This window comes from Sapajus apella, unplaced genomic scaffold (assembly GCF_009761245.1).
Source record: "Sapajus apella isolate SASKATOON/1434 unplaced genomic scaffold, GSC_monkey_1.0 scaffold3, whole genome shotgun sequence".
NCBI classification, from domain to species: Eukaryota; Metazoa; Chordata; class Mammalia; order Primates; family Cebidae; genus Sapajus; species Sapajus apella.
The window spans coordinates 63,468,210-63,486,141 of NW_022436943.1; the positions used below are offsets into that span (position 1 = coordinate 63,468,210).

Consider the following 17,932-nt stretch of genomic DNA (forward strand, 5'->3'; position numbering starts at 1 on the left):
TTAAGAAATAGGGTCTATTTTGAGAAGTAATTTGTTATCTTAAGTGGAAAGTAAAAAGATCTCATCTCCTTACAGGAGCCAGGCTAGAAGAGGAGAGCCTCCTTCTTCAGATCTCCCAGGGAAGAAGGCTGCCATCCTAGCGGCTCCAGCACTTGGTGGGGGCTGGTGGGGACCCAGGAGAGCCACAGACAACAACAGTTCCAGCTGCATACCCTTCGGGGCAGACAGCACCCGATTTCTGACTGCCAAATTTGGAAGCTTGTAGTTGTTTGTGCCCGAGTCAAACACTCCCCTTGGTCTGAGGATGGCTCTACTCAGCATACATTGCTTTTACAAATCCAATTCTAACTCTAAATGGAAAATAATGAAGTTTTCCATGAAGCCACACTTATAAACTTGGAGCCTACAGAAAGTCCTCACTTACCTGGTTTAATTAATTTTTAAAACCAGAAGCAATCTCAGCACTTTATTCTAAAGAAAACATTCAGTCTAATCAGAGGAAGATGTCCATAGAAAATCAGAATCTGACTGAGTTCCTAAAATCTCTCACACTGAGAGAAAAATGGGCCAGAAAATGTTTGTTATCAAGCTTTTCCCTGACTCTCAGAGGGGTTTAGAACCAGACCAATCGACTCCTGGGTCTCGCTGCAGTTCCACTCTGCACTGTTCTATTTTCCGCACCATCTCCACTCTACGACATGAACACAGTCAACTAAGTACTAGAGGACTCCACAAATCCTGCAAGCAGAATGTGCTGCACAGGCTCAGATGCCCACCTTGACACCCTCGTTGTAGCTGTCCCCAGGGCTGCTGAGGCTGGCAAGGCTTCCCAGGTGACCGGGGGCTCCAGGGCGAGGTGGTTTCTTTGGTGGAGCTGCAGGATCTGGTGAGAGAGAATGATTCCCATTAAGTCATGTGCGTTAAGAACGAGAAAGAAGGTCAGGTGTAGTGGCTCATGCCTAGCACTTTGGGAGGCCGGGGCAGGCGGATTCCCTGAGCTCAGGAGTTTGAGTCCAGCCTGTGCAACATGGTGCAACCCTATTTCTACTAAAATACCAAAAAAAAAAAAAAAAAAAAAAAAAAAAAAGAGAAAAAAAGAAAAAGGCTGGGCATAGTGGCTCATGCCTCTAATTCCAGCACCATGGGAGGCCGAGGTGGGTGGATCACCTGAGGTGAGGAGTTCGACACCAACCTGGCCAACATGGTGAAACCCCATCCCTACTAAAAATATAAAAATTAGCTGGGTGTGGTGGCGTGTGCCTGTAGTCCCAGCTATTTGGGACGCCAAGGCAGAAGAATTGCTTGAACCTGGGAGATGGAGGGTGCAGTGAGCCAAGATTGTGCCACTGTACTTTAGCTGGGCAACAAGAGCGAAATTCCGTCTCAAAAAAAAAAAAAGAAAGAAAAAAGAAAATTAGCCAGCCATGGTAGTGTGGGCCTATAGTCCCAGCTGCTTGGGAGGCTGAGGCAGAAGAATTGCTTGAACCCAGGAGGCAGAGATTGCAATGAGCCAAGATCGAGCCACTGTACTCCAGCCTAGGTGACAGAGTAAGACTCTATCTCAAAAAAAAAAAAAAAAAAGAAAGAAACTACTAAATAAATGCCTACTGGTGTTCTTACAGAAGACACCAATCTTACATTCTTTTTTTTTTTTTTTTTTGAGACGGAGTTTCGCTCTTGTTACCCAGGCTGGAGTGCAATGGCGCGATCTCGGCTCACTGCAACCTCCGCCTCCTGGGTTCAGGCAATTCTCCTGCCTCAGCCTCCTGAGTAGCTGGGATTACAGGCACGTGCCACCATGCCCAGCTAATTTTTTGTATTTTTAGTAGAGACGGGGTTTCACCATGTTGACCAGGATGGTCTCGATCTCTTGACCTCGTGATCCACCCGCCTCGGCCTCCCAAAGTGCTGGGATTACAGGCTTGAGCCACCACGCCCAGCGACACCAATCTTACATCCTAAGTGAGCCCGAGTGTTGCTCTGTTGCCCGGACTAGAGTGCAGTGGCTCACTGCAACTATAAGGAGGTATTTCTGAAGCATTATACCAACAAATTCTTTTCCCCAATACTCTAGTCATGAGCTGAATGTGGGAAACATCATACTTGCTGTGGTCTGTATAGGGAAAACTCAAATAATCATGGGGGTATTCCAAAGCTATGACACCATATACATTCAAAACCTGCTTTCATCATATTAAACTAACTCCTCTCTGCCCAATTCTTTTCTTCTTTACCTGGTTTACCCACAGGCTGATATATATGTTGGTTTCCAATCTGTAGGAAAAGAAAAGTTCAGTCAATGCACTGGTAGTTACAATGGGGTAATGACGTCTCTTTCCCACCCAGTCTATCCATCCCCTTGAACTTCTGGGCTAGATGCTGGGTATCAAAATGAACATGACAGGATTCTGCATAAGGTCCCAGATGGGGTGGGGGATCAGGCAAGTAAGCAAATGATGCCAGTAGGATGTGTGGAAAGGACTGAGAGAAGCAAGCATGGGACACTCTGGAACCACAAACATGGTGGTCATAACCCATTTAAAAAGTTCTTAAACAGTGAGGAGAAGGTAAATTAGTACAACTTCTATGGAAAATGAACTCAAAATAGAACTAGTTATCAAAGAACTCAAAAGAGAACTACCACTAAATCCAGTAATCCCATGACTGGGTATACACCCAAAGTAAAATAAATCATTGCATCAAAAAGATACCTGCACTTCTATGTTTATCATGGCACTACTCCCAATATCCAAGATACGGAATCAACTATGTGTCCCTCAGTGAATGTCTGATAGATGTATACAACGGAATACTATTTAGCCATAAAAAAGAATACAATCAGCCAAGCATGGTGGCTTAAGCCTGTAATCCCAGAACTTTGGGAGGCCGAGGCAGGTGGATAACTTGAGGTCAGGAGTTTGAGACCAGCCTGGCCAACATGGCAAAACTCTGTCACTACTAAAAATACAAAAATTAGCTAGTTGTGGTGGCTTGTGCCTACAGTCCCAGCTACTTGAGAGGCCGAGGCAGGACAAATCTCTTGAACCAAGGAGGTGGAGATTGCAGTGAGCTGAAGTTGCGCCACTACACTCCAGCCTGGGCAACAGAGCAAGACTCTGTCTCAAAAAAAAAAAAAAGAATATAATCATGTATTTTGCAGCAATTTTGGATGGATGCAGCAATGTGTAGGCCATTATCTTAAGTGAAACAACTTACAAACAGAAAGTCAAATCCTGCATGCTCTCTTAAGTGGAAGATAAATAATGCATACACATGTACCTAAGAGTATGGAATAGTCATTGGGGACCTGGAAGAGTAGGGGGAGACAGTGATAAGAAATTACTTAATGGGTACAATGTACACTATTTGGGTGATGGTTATACTAAAAGCCCACATTTCACACTACGCAATATATCCATGTAAAAAAACCTGCACTTATGCCCCTTAAATTTATACAAATGAAAAAAATTTGAAATGTTCTTACATGGATGTTTCCAGTTTGCCTCTAACTAAAGGGTTTCAAATCCCAGGACTTCCCAGTGTCTGTATACTTTCTGCCCGAACTCCCAACTATGCTTTCCACCAGAACAGTGATGGAAAGGGACTTGATAGCACTGGGTGTGTAGATTCCCAGGGGCCTACACTGTCATCATCTCCAAAGCACTATGTGTGTCAGGACCTGTTGTTATATCTCTACCAGTGCAGGCCAAGCCAGAGAAGCCAAACCATAGTCCAGAACTTCTGTCCCAGGGACAGGATAAAGTTTTCCTTAACACCAGTTCTCCTTCAAGTTGTCTTACCTGAAACTGCACTTAAAATAGTCTTTCTGAGGCTAACTACATGGAAAAAAATCTTATTGGAACTACGTTCTACTTCTGAAAAGAAAGACTTTTCTTGCTTACTTTAAAATAATGAACTGGCTAATTTTATAGATGATCTATAAAGTCACATTCTTTTAAAATAGCAGCCAGTTAAACTTCACTCTTGAATTTTTTACAATCTAACTCAAACTAAGTTATAATTTACAATTGTCTTTAAACAGCCATTCAGAAATAAAACTGTAGAACTGCTGTGTATTTGTGATTGGGGATGGTGCTTTTGCCAACTTAAAAGAATTAAAATAGAGGAGATATACACAACTTACAAAATTATGTGTGATCATAACACTTAAGATAATTAAAAAGAAAACCACAGATCATAAAAAAAATAATGAACTGGTTAATAGATATAATTTAAGGCGCTTTACTTTCTACTGAGAAGAGAACCACTTCTTTGAAATACAAGGGGTATAAAAATAGAAAACACAATTAAAATTGTTCCTCCCTCACACAATCAAGTTGTTTTCAATGTCATTTAACACCTCTGATTTTAAAGACATGCAAAACTCTCAGAGCCTGAAGGTCTGAAGAATGACACCATATCAACTTATTTCTGTGTAGCACTTTCTACTTTATGTATCATTTTCATATCGTTCGTTTGTTCAATGAACAGTTATTGAATACCTGCTTTGTTCCAGGCACTGTTCTAAGTATAAAACAAAGATCCTGCCTGGAGAGCTAACAGCTAACAATGCAGTGGAGGGAGACAGATAATAAACAATTAAAATCTATTAGTATATTCTGTGTTCTGTTTGGAGAAGCTGTGTCCCACGAAGAAAGGAGATGGCTGGGATAGAAGGAGAGGAGTTACAGATTTTTTGGTTTTGATTGACTGACTGATTTAGTGATGGAAACTCACTCTGTTGCCCAGGCTGGACTGCAGTGGTGCAATCTCGGCTCACTGCAACCTCTGCCTCCCAAGTTCAAATGATTCTCCTGTCTCAGCCTTCAAAGTAGCAGGGATTACAAGAGCCCACCACGATGTCTGGCTAATGTTTTGTCTTTCTGGTAGAAATGGGGTTTCACCACGTTGGCCAGGCTGGCCTCAAACCCCTGGCCTTAAGTGATCCACCCAACTGGGCCTCCCAAAGTGCTGGGATTACAGGAGTGAGCCACCACACCCGGCCCTTATTTTTATTTTTTTGAGACAGGGTATTACTCTTGTCACCTTGGCTACAGTGCTGTGGTGTGATCTCAGTTCACCGCAGCCTTGACTTCCCAGGCTCAAGTGATCCTCCTGCCTCAGCCTCCTGAGTAGTTGGGAGCTAGGACCACAGGTGCACACCACCACATCTGGCTGGTTTTTATATTTTTTCTAGAGACGAGGTTTTGCCATGTTACCCAAGCTGATCTCAAACTCTTGAGCTTAAGTGATCCGCCCACCTTGGCCTCCCCAAGTGCTGGGATTACAGACATGAGATATTACCCCGGACCAAAGCTGCAGTTTTAAGTAGGTTAGGCCTTCTAAGAAAGTGGTCTCTGAAAGGGAAGCCTTCTAGCAACTTGGGAGAAAAGCAGCTTGGAGAGGGAAGAGTCCCAGGGGGGAAAACCCATTGGGTGAGGAACAGTGAGGTGATCAGACAGCTAAAGAGGTGTGAGGGGAGGGAATGGTGAAAACAGGCTAATACTTTAACAAGTGTCTACTGCCTGTGCCATACTTACTGCTTCAGGCAATAAAACCCACGCCTTTTTTTTTTGAGATGGAGTCTCACTCTGTCACCCAGGCTGCAGTGCAGTGGCGTGATCTCGGCTCACTACAACCTCCGCCTTCAAGGTTCAAATGATTCTCTTGCTTCTACCTCCTCAGTAGCTGGGATTACACGCCCATGCTACCACACCCAGCTCATTTTTGTATTTTTAGGAGAAACAAGATTTTGCCATGTAAGCCAGGATGGTCTCAATCTCCTGATCTCGTGATCCACCCGTCCTGGCCTGGCCTCCCAAAGTGTTGGGATTACAGGCGTGAGCCACTGTGCCCACCACTTTTTTTTAATTTAAAAAATTTTAAAATTTCTGTGGTGCCTGTCTCTGGCCAGTGAGCTCACGGCAAGCCAAGTGCTCCCCATGCTCTCTCCTTTCTCTCTCTCTTTTTTTTTTTCAGATGGAGTCTTGCTCTGTCACTCAGGCTGGAGTGCAGTGGTGCGATCTCGGCTCACTGCAACCTCCACCTCCTAGGATCAAGCGATTCTTCTGTCTCCGCCTTCTGAGTAGCTGGAATTATAGGTACATGCCACCACACCTGACTAATTTTTGTATTTTTAGTAGAGACAGGGTTTCACTATGTGGGTCAGGCTGGTCTTGCGCTCCTGACCTCAAGTGATCCACCTGCCTTGGCCTCCCAAAGTGCTGGGATTACAGGCATGAGCCACCACGCCCAGCCCCCATGCTCATTTTAAAAGGTTTAAATACAAAGAACTTTCTGGTTGATACTCCGGTAACAAAGTTTGATGAACCAGAAAATCCTATTCTCAGAACGTCCCAGAGTAATCCAGCCAATGTGTGATCATTACAACCTTCTCGGGAACTCAGGTACAGAAAAGCAGAGATCTTGCTTCAGAAGTCTGACAGGATGAGTATGTGGAGCTAGGCTTCGTGCATAGTTCTATGAGGAATCAGCTGTTTACTTTGGAAAAGTCACAGAACTGTGAGGAGCTTTGGTTTTTCCGTTTGTAAACTGAAGCTAATAACACTTACCTAATGAGACAACTAGGTTGTCATCACAAAATGAACAGGCTTTCAACCTATATATTAAAGTTTAAATAGGTTTTTGCTTTTTAGGCACACTAATGGGATCAATTTTCCAGTAGCAAGTTATTAATGTTTATTAACTAGTTCACACTCATTTACCATCTACATTGCTTTCTAGTCAAAAGGTTCTCCCTGAAGCTGTGGCACATTTTCAAAAGTGTTAAAGCTGGGGTGTTTCAAGAAATGGGGCCAAAACCAAATGATTATCTTGAGGAAAGCACAAATGACAAAAAAATTAGAAATGGTTATAGTGTGTTAACAGTCCCCACGAAGGGAGTGAGTGAAGTCTACTGAGCCAGGCTGGCTATATGTGCATAAATGGGGGCACTTAGGCAACTTTTCTTTGAGTCTTGGTCTACCGACTTGTGAAATGTGAATGACGACAGCACCCAATGTGTCAGGAGTGATGCAACACGGCACCTTGCAGTACTAAGCAGGTCCTCAATTAGCACTACTTACTATTACTATTGACTCCACCAGCACAAAGTAAACCGAGATCATAGGTGGGCCCATTATGTGTTACCTGATTGTCTTGCAAGTTCTTCTTTTTTAAGACAGAGTTTGGCTCTTTTTGCCCAGGCTGGAGTCTAGTGGCGTGATCTTGGCTCACTGCAACCTCCGCCTCCCGGGTCAAGCAATTATCCTGCCTGAGCCTCCCAAGTAGCTGGGATTACAGGTACGTGCTACCACGCCCAGCTAATTTTTTTTGTGCTTTTATTTGAGCAGGGTTTCACCATGTTGGCTAGGCTGCTCTTGAACTCCTGACCCTCACGTGATCCAACCGCCTCAGCCTCCCAAAGTGCTGGAATTACAGGCGTCAGCCACCAGGCCTGGCCACAAGTTCTTATTAATAAAGCATTTCTGCATAATCCTTATATCCAGGTTTGATTAATTAACAAATTCACTTTTTTTCTGAGTACCTTTTATGTGCCACACACTGAAACACAAAGAATTTTCCTCATCCAACAAATTTCCAATTAGCAATCTTCTAAATAGCTAGTATCTTGAATAGGACTTATTTCACACCAATTCGCACTCCTCCTTAACAATTTCGGACTAACTGCTTGTTATGCATTAGTCTCTTCAACATAAGGAAGGAGCTCAATGTATGGAAATGTTAAATGGCTGATAATGCAACTTTCTTGCTCATGAACTAAAGAATGTTGGCTACTGCACCTGACTGGGTGCTATTTTATACAGAAAAAATGTCTGCAAGATTTTAAGCTAAGCATTCACAGTTACCTTACTACACTGTGACTAGAAGTCAACTCAGTAGTTTCACCCTTATCAGGGTAAAACTTTAACTCCATAAGTCTGCTACCTGACAGGCACAGCAAGCGTTTAAGGAAATCTGCATTTAACTTAGACATCTACTGGTGGAAATTTGGGGTTGGTTTGCTCAAATTAGTAAGATTGAGAAGATCTTAAATTTGGCTGGGCATGGTGGCTCATGCCTGTAATCTCAGCACTTTGGGAGGCCAAGGTGGGTGGATCAATGGAGGTTATGAGTTTGAGACCAGCCTGGCTAACATGGTGAAACCCCGTCTCTACTAACAATACAAAAATCAGGTGGGGACCTGTAATCCTAGCTACCTGGGAGGCTGAGGCAGGAGAATCGCTTGAACCCAGGAGGCAGAGGTTGCAGTGAGCTGAGATCATACCACTGCACTCCAGCCTGGGTGACAGAGCAAAACTCCTTAAGAAAAGAAAGAGAAGAGAAAAGAAAAGAAATCTCAAACATTCAAGTTAATAGCCTAACATCACACCCAGACGAACTAAAAAAACAAGAGCCAACCAACCCCAAAGCTAACAGAAAACAAGAAATATTCAAAATCAGAGCTGAACTAAATGAAATTGAGACATGAAAAACCATCCAAACATAAATGAAACCAGAAACTGGTTACTTGAAAAGAAATTGGTTTTTTAATTAGTCTACTAGCTAGACTAATTAAAAAAAGAGAAAAGATCCAAATAAATACAATCAGAAATGACAAAGGGGACATTACCACCAACCCTACAGAAAAATGCAAATAACTATCAGAGAATATTATTAATATCTCTAGGCACATAAACTAGAAAATCTAGAAGATATGGATGAATTCCTGGACACATACACACTCCCAAGACTGAGCCAGGAAGAAACTGAATACCTGAACAGACCAAAAATGAGCTCTGAAATTGAATCAGTAATAAATAGCCTACCAACCACCAAAAGCCCAGGACCAGATGGTGATAAGCTGACAGCACTCTTACTAAAACTATTCCAAAAAATTGAGGAGGAAGTCCTCTTCTCTAACTTACTCTACGAATCATTCTGCGTCCCAAACCTGTCAGAAATACAACAAAAAAGAAAACTTTAGGCCAATATCTCTGATGAAGAGATACAAAATTCCTCAACAAAATACTGGCAAAAGAAATCCAGCAGCATCACAACAAAAAGGTAACCCACCACAAACAAGTAGGCTTTATCCCTTGGATGAAAGGTTGGTTCAACATATGCAAATCAATAAATGTGATTCACCACATAAACAGAACTAAAAACAAAAACCACAGGATCATTTCAACAGATGCAAAAAAAAAAGCTTCCAATAAAATTCAACCTCACTTCATGCTAAAAAAACTACAGAAACTAGGTAATGAAGGAACGTACCTCAAAATAGTAAAAGCCATCTATGACAAACCCATGGCCAACACCATACTGAACGACTGGGCAAAGGCTGGAAACATTCCCCTGAAAAACTAAAACAAGACCAGGATGCCCACTCTCACCATATCTATTCAACATTAGTACTGGAAGTCCTAGGCAAGAGAAAGAAAGAAAAGGCATCCAAACAGGAAGAGAAGAAGTCAAACTCCTGTGTTTGCAGACAGTATGATTTTACACACAGAAACCTCCACAGTTTTGGCCCAAAAGCTCCTAGATTTGATAAACCAGTGGTCTCCAATCATTTTGGCACCAGGGACAGGTTTTGTGGAAGACGAATTTTTCCACAGACTGGAGGGATGGGGTGGCGGATGGTTTTGGGATGAAACTGTTCCATCTCAGATCATCAGGCATTAGAGTCTCATAAGGAATGTGCAATCTAGGCCCTCATATGTGCAGTTCACAGGCCTATGAAAATCTAATGCTGCTGTTGATCTGACAGGAGGAAGAGCTCAGGCATTAATGCTGGCTGGCCTGCCACTCATCTCCTGCTGTGTGGCCCGGTTCCTAACAGGCCATGGACCAGTACCGGTGTATGGCCCAGGGGATGGGGACCCCTGTGATAAGTAACTTTAGCAAAGTTTCAGGATACAAAATCAACGTACAAAAATCAGAAGCATTTCTCTACACCAGCAACATCCAAGCCGAATGCCAAATCAAGAATGCAATCCCCTTTAAAACAGCCACACACACAAAATACCCAGGAATACAGCTAACCAGGGAGGTGAAAGATCTCTACAACAAAAATTACAAAACACTGCTGAAAGAAATCAGAGATGATACAAACAAATGGGAAAACATTCCATGCTAATGGATAGGAAGAACTGATACTGCTGTAATGGTCATTCCACCCAAAGTGATTTACAGATTCAATGTTGTGCCTATCAAACTACCAATGACATGCTTTACAGAATTAGATAAAGCTGCACACCTAAAACCATATGATCTTTGACAATGTTCCCAAAAACAAGCAATGGGGAAAAGAGTCCCTATTCAATAAATGGTGCTGGGACAACTGGCTAGCCATATGCAGAAGAATAAAACTGGATCCCTTCCTCACTGTATACCAAAATCAACTCAAGATGAATTAAAGACTTAAATGTAAAACCTGAAACTATAAAAATCCTTGAAGAAAACCTAGGAAATACCATTCTAAACATAGGCCCTTCCAAAGATTTCAGGATGAAGACACCAAAAGCAACTGCCACAAACAAAAAATTACAAATGGGACCTAATTAAACTAAATAGTTTAATTAAACTCGTTTTACTTTACAGCAAAAGGAACTATCAACAGAATAAACAGACAACCCACAGAATGGGAGAAAGTATTTGCAAGCTATGCATCTGACAAAGGTCTAATATCCAACATCTATAAGGAACTTAAACAAACAAACAAACAAAACCAAACAACCTCATTAAAAAGTAGGCAAAGGACATGAACAGTTTTAAAAAGGAGATATACACATGGCCAAAAAGCATATGAAAAAATGCTCAACATCACTAATCATTAGACCAACACAAATCAAAAGCACAATGAAATACCATCTCATACCACCCAGAATATCTACTATTAAAAAGTCAAAAAAGTAACAGATGCAAGGTTGTGGAGAAAAGGGAACACTTAGACCCTGCTGGTGGGAATATAAATTACTAATTTAGTCACTGTGGAAGCAGTGTGGCGATGTCTCAGAACTTAAAACAGAAGTAGCATGTGGCCCAGCAATCCCATTACTGGGTACACACCCAAAGGAATATAAATCTTTCTACCATAAAGACACATGCATACTATGTTCATCACAGCACTGTTCACAACAACAAGGTCATGGAGTCAATCTAAACACCCATCAATGGTAGACTGGATAAAGAAAATGCGGTATGAATATACTATGGAATACTATGTAGCCACAAAAAGAATGAGATCATTTTCTGTGAGCAACATGGATGGAGCTAGAGGTGATTATCATTAACTGAACTAATCCAGGAACAGAAAACCAACACTGCATGTTCTCACTTATAAGTGGGAGCTAAATACTGAGTACACATGGACACAGCAAAAGGAACAACAGACTCTGGAGCCTACCTGAAGGTAGGGGGTGGCAGGAGGGTGAGGATCAAAACACTGCCTATCAGGTACTACGCTTATTACTTGGGTGCCAAATGATCTATATACCAAACCCCTGCAACATGCAATTTACCTATATAACAAATCTGTACATGTACCCCAAAACTAAAATAAAAGTTAAAAAAAAGGCCTTTATCAGTAATAGCATGGAACATTACTATTCCTTCTATATTATTACTATATACTTTTGTATCTGAATAAAAATTCTAGGCTGTACCATCATAGATTTTCATAATCTTAGTTAAAATGTTAACTGTATTTATCGAATATTCTGTTCCCTATTATAAGTATTACTAAACTTGGATATCTTACGACAAACATTGATGGTTCACGCATAGGTGAACTGGAAATCAAATCCTGGTGAAAACTCAGGCTTACCGGACCCTGAAGACTTCCATCCTCCCTGTCAATGCTGCCTCGAGAGAGTCTCACATCAGGTTTCTGAAGAAATTAAAACAAAATCAAAACAATTTCATTTTTGATTTGAAAATTATTGACGGATTCTATATTAAATTCCTTCCTTTTTAACACAGTTGTCCTCTGAATAAGAAGAGCTGAAAGTTTCCCAGTTTCAAAAAAAGTCCAGTGATGATGAACGAAGGCTGGCTGCCTTGGGAAGAAGCCCATTCCTCTCCACACACACACAGCTTACAGACTGGCACCTGTACCCTGTCCCACCCGGTGCTGGAGAACTTGCAGTCCACTTCTACTCCAAGTAGCACAGCAGGCTTTCTTCTTCACTGAGAGACCCTCAATCCCAGGATAAAAATATAAGGCATTACTTTCTGCTTCCTGACAGAATACGGCTTATACAGATTTGGCTGTCTTGCCAAAGCAGCAAATGAATTCAGTTATGAGACTATTTTCCCACACTACATCTAGAATATAGAAACCAGCCAGAGAAATCTAGATTTTATATAAATAATGGCACAGAAATTTCACCAAATATCAGAAAAAACAAAGTAGGATATATGTCTTTATGGTGAAGGAGCAGGGCAGCAAGGCTTTTCCTCATGAAAACAACCCCATGCTCCTGCAGTACAGGTTCTGTGGAGCCTTCAGCCACAGTGGCTCCGGCCTCCCCTTGGCCCAAGAACACTGGCCACATACTTCTGCCTGCAAAACTTCTTTCACTCTTCAAGGCGCAGCCACACACCCTTTCATGGTAGCATGTTTCCCTCTTCAAGCAGAGCTGGTTGCTTCTTAGTCTGTGCCTTACAGATATCTCTGTGTTGGCACATACCATGCAGTAATTAGTTCCCTCATTAGAGATGGAGCATCTGGATGTCTGATTTGTCTTCGTATCTCCTATTTCCCACATCTGAGCCTGCCCCTGAGAACATCTGCAATCAATCGCTGGGCAGGGGATGGAGAAATGAGCTTCACCTCTCCCTTCTTTTCCAGTTCCAGTGCTGTAGCCCAAACTCTCTTCATTATAGCAGTTCCTACCAGTCTTTTTGCCTTCTGTTTTAACTGTCTCTAATCAAAGCCTGGGGTCAGTTGTGGGTGCCAAGGTGTAGTGGGAAGTTGGTAAAGGACACAGCCACAATTAAGGTAAGAGCAATCCTCTGATGGCAGAGGTGAACTTTCCAGGACAGAGGCGCTGCCCGGTCCTGTGCCTACTTCTTCCCTTCCCCCTTTCCTTCCCTCCCAGGCACAGTGCCTGGAGGTAGTGAACGCTGAGGTCTGAGAACAGGTCCTACCAGGAAGTGGGTGAAGGAGCTCCTGATGGCTAATCACTAAAAGGGGGCTATGGCTGATTGTTGTTAACAGTCCTCAGGGTTTCCATGTGGGAAAGGGTGAAACTTGTGTGTTGTCCCTGAATTTAGGGCAGATTTTGGATTACTTATGGAAGAACGTACTAATAATCAGAGGCATCCTGAAAGAAAATAGGTAGTCCTGATAGCAGGGAGTAAGCAAAGAGGGCAAAAGTCACAACTTTCTTGTTATCTGTTCATTCAACAGAATTACAAAATAGCTCATGTATATCAGCCCCATAACCTTAGTTACTGGCTGGAGCACACTCAACATATTGGGGTTGAATGAATTAACTTTCAAGCTACTACATTAAAAAAAAAGTTCCCTTTAATGTAAAAATATTCATTTAAGGCCGGGTGCGGTGGCTCACGCTTATAATCCCAGCACTCTGGGAGGCTGAGGTGGGTGGATCACATGGTCAGGAGATCAAGACCATCCTGGCCCACATGGTGAAACACTGTCTCTACTAAGAATACAAAAAGCTTGCTGGGTGTAGTGGCATGCGCCTGTAGTACCAGCTACTCAGGAGGCAGAGATTGCAGTGAGCTCAGATTGTGCCACTACACTCCAGCCTGGGTGACAGAGCAAAATTCTGTCTCTAAATAAATAAATAAATAAATAAAAAACAATAGCTAAATATAGGTGGAAAATGACCTAAATCCTCAAATGCAGTGCTGGGTGTGGTAGCGTGTGCCTGTAATTTTAGCTATTAGGGAGGCTGAGGTGGGAGGACCCCTTGAGGCCAGGATATCAAGACCAATCTGGGCAACATAGTGAGAACTCATATCTACAAAGAAAAAAATTTTAAAAATTAGCTGGGCATGATGGTGTGTGCCTGAGTCCCAGCTACTGGAGAAGCTGAGGTGGGAGAATGGCTTGAGCACAGGAGCTTGAGGCCGTAGTGGGCTATCATTGCGCCACTGCACTCCAGCCTGGGTGAATGACCAAGACTCCGCTATGTTAGAACTCAATAAACCAGGAAAGTTCAGAATAAATATTTCTGAACTCTGAAGAGCATAACTTAAAATACTGTACTGTGTTTATACACACTATAATACCAAGGAACGAAAATTTAAAAAATGAATTCTTTCTGCTGATGTGATATATATATATATATAACTAGTGCCCACACAGGGGAAGTCAAACCCAGAGGCATGCAATTGGCGACTGGGACAGAAAGTATGCTGTGTTTTTTACCAGAGAGGACTATCCCATTACATGTGGACAGCTGTAGCTGGGTGTGAAATACAGCTCAAGAGAAAATTCAGAGGGAGGTAGTCACTGACTTCTAGGATAGAATCTTCTCTGACAGGTAAGATAGACATGAATAGACAGAACGGAAACCAGGCAAGCACACATAATACTTCAACCATTGATTCCAACTGACAACTGAAGGGAAACTCACTGGGGTGGCCCTATTCCACGGAGAAGAACTCACAGATTCTATTCCATCGAATGCTGGGGTTCACTGCCTGAATGAAGAAGCAACTTTGTGGGTCCTAAACATCCCAGATATACTTAAGAAAAATATTCCAAAACACAATGAACTTTGAGAAAATGTGCTTGACAGAACTTCAGATTGACAATTCACAGAACATTAGTTAACAAAATATCAAGGTCAGGAAAGATTTTGGGAAGACCAAGGACTGTTCAAGCTTAAAGGAAACTCAAGAGATGTAATAAGTAAATACAACTCAAGATCCAGGACTTTTTTCTAGAAATGACATTCTGTGGACAACTGGTAAAACAAAGTCTGTTGATTAGCAAATAGTATCATATTATTGTTAATTTCCTGACATTGATAACTCGGCTGTGGTTATGTAGAACATCCTTGCTTTTAGGAAATTCACAATGAACTATCTAAAAGTAAAAAGCAGGATATCTGGTATTTACTTCCAAATAGTTAAAAAAAAAAAACAAAAAACGGTAGGTACAAATATGCAAAGCAAATGAGGTCAAATGTTAACAACTGGGGACTCCAGGTGAAGGGAAGGTGGGACTTCTCCGTACTATTCTTGCAACTGTTTTTTTTTTTTTTTTTTTTGAGACGGAGTTTCGCTCGTTACCCAGGCTGGAGTGCAATGGCGCGATCTCGGCTCACCGCAACCTCCGCCTCCTGGGTTCAGGCAATTCTCCTGCCTCAGCCTCCTGAGTAGCTGGGATTACAGGCACGTGCCACCATGCCCAGCTGATTTTTTTTTTTTTTATTTTTAGTAGAGACGGGGTTTCACCATGTTGACCAGGATGGTCTCGATCTCTTGACCTTGTGATCCACACGCCTCGGCCTCCCAAAGTGCTGGGATTACAGGCGTGAGCCACCGTGCCCGGCCCTCTTGCAACTCTTAAAAGGCCTGAAACTATCCTTTCCCATCTGCCTATTCACTTGAGGGACCAGCTGGGAGCTAGGTCTGCTTAGGTGTCCTGTTGAAGGGCTCTAAACAGAGGGTGGGTGGAGGTGATCAGGTTTGACTCTACTGAAGCAGGAAGGACAACAGTCTTTTATTATTTTTAAGAGACACGGTCTTGATCTGCTGCTCAGGTCAGACTGCAGCGGCTATTCACAGGCACAATCATGGTGCATTACAGCCTCAAATTCCTGGCCTCAGGCAATCTTCCACCTCAGTTTCTGGAGTAGCTGGGAGAGCTATAGTCTAAGAAAACAAAAGACCCAACGGGTGCAACTTATGATATGGTCATTTAATAGTTATATGATTTTGGTTATTTTAAAATATTGTATATATCCTCGGTAGTCAATAATCTAACAAAAGAAACATGCACTTACTGTAGAAAAATTAAGATACTACAAAAAATAGATGAAAAAACTACAAATCACTCAACCTTACCCTTTGGAAGTAATTATCATTACTTAATATTATGGCATAATGAAAATGTAAAAGTAATTATCATCAGTTAATACTGTGGTGTAAATGTATATTTACCAACATGTAACCACATCCTAAGATTCTGCAGCCTTCATGTAATATTTATACAGAGTCAACTGACAAAACAATGCTTAAGGCTGCACAATATTCCACCGCATGAATATCATCGTAAAATAGACAATGGTAGAGAAGGGTGTGAGCTGTGGCACCAGGTGGCCTGGGTTCAAATCAGGCTCCAGACCTTACAAGCTGTGTGACCTGGGCCTCAACTGCTTCATCTCTAAAATGGAACAGTAACTGTAACCAATATACAGGATTGTTAGGAGGATGAAAGAAGTTAATATTTGCAAAGTACTAGGTTGGCGCCATAAAAAAGTTAAAATAAATAGTTCTTTTACTGTTGGACATTTGGGTCATTTTCAAAATCTTTTATAAATAGGTTGTAGATAAATACCTTTATATACAAATCTCAGACTAAGCACCTGATTATTTCCCTTGGACAGATTTCTTTTTTTTTTCTTTTATAGATGGGGCTCTCACTGTTATCCTGGCTGGTCTTAAACTCCCGTGCTCAAGTGACCTTGCTGTCCCTACAACTATACCTGGCCTGGAGCAGATTTCTAAGAAAGGAATTACTAAGTCAAAGGGTTAGAACACTTGAAAAATCTTGCTAAAAGTTTCCAAATTGCTCAAGGCTGTCCTGATTTTCACCTATGTCAGTAATATGTGATACTGACTGTATCTGTATCACTGTATTACCATTTTAAAACTCTCAACTGGCTGGTCGCGGTAGCTCACGCCTGGAATCCCCACACTTTGGGAGGCCGAGGTGGGCGGATCACCTGAGCTCGGGAGTTTGAGACCATCCTGACCAACATGGAAAAACCCCGTCTCTACTAAAAGTACAAAAAATTAGCCAGGCGTGGTGGTGCATGCCTGTAATCCCAGCTACTTGGGAGGCTGAGGCAGGAGAACTGCTTGAACCCAGGAGGTGGAGGCTGCAGTGAGCCGACATCATGCCACTGCACTCCAGCCTGGGCAACAGGAGTGAAACTCCATCTCAAAACAAAACAAAACAAAACAAACTCTCAATCAATTCATAAAGAAAATACTGTATAATATATTGTTGTGATTTGATTCTCCTTCCTTTCCCCAAATAGTTGAACATTCTATTTCTTATCACGAGATGCTAAGTTCCATGAAGACATATGAAGCTGTCTGCTTCACTGCTGCATCTCTGTTATCTGGTAGAACACCGGACAAACAGGTGGAGGAAATCAATGCCCTGTGCATTTTTCTAGTGAACTGATGGTCCATGCCCCTTTGGACAAGGCATAACCTCTCTGGGCCTAGTTCCTCACCCGTAAAATAGGTAGAATTAACACCTACCTCAGTCAGTCATTATCAGAATTAAAGAAGTGCCTGGCAGCATTGTGCACATAGAGGTGTAGTAACTATCTGCTGAAGGAATGCTTCAATTAATATCCAAGGCACAAGAGATATATTATAGATGAGAGATCTGAAGTTTAGAAAGATTTAGTTGCTTGGGACAACACAGCTCTTAAACAGTGGAGGTAGGCTTCTATCAGTCAACAGACAGTAAGTACCTTCTATGGGCAGGAAATATTTACTGTTTTACTTAAACAAAAAATGTAACTCATTCATATTTTTAACTATAGAGTAAGGTACCGTGTTTCATGCATTTACATTAATCTATTTTTATTTTCATATAAATTTCAAATGACTTTTTAATGCATAATTCTCTAATGTATTTTCCTAAAGATAGGATTTTAATTTTAAAACGAGAAAGGCTTAGCTATATAAAATCTACTTGTGTTCT

At 41.9% G+C, this 17,932-nt stretch overlaps 1 protein-coding gene across 40 annotated transcripts in view; it reads right to left on the minus strand.

Moving 5' to 3' along the window:
• Positions 1 to 17,932, minus strand: part of PTK2 (protein tyrosine kinase 2) — a 344,711-nt gene that overhangs the window by 16,373 nt on the left and 310,406 nt on the right. For all 40 annotated transcript variants that reach the window (XM_032247027.1, XM_032246903.1, XM_032247076.1 and 37 more), the window contains 3 exons: positions 11,831 to 11,893; positions 2,235 to 2,274; positions 777 to 883 (listed from right to left, as the gene is read on the minus strand). In XM_032247027.1, coding sequence (XP_032102918.1) covers positions 777 to 883; positions 2,235 to 2,274; positions 11,831 to 11,893 — 210 coding nt within the window. The remainder of the gene's footprint in view (positions 1 to 776; positions 884 to 2,234; positions 2,275 to 11,830; positions 11,894 to 17,932) is intronic.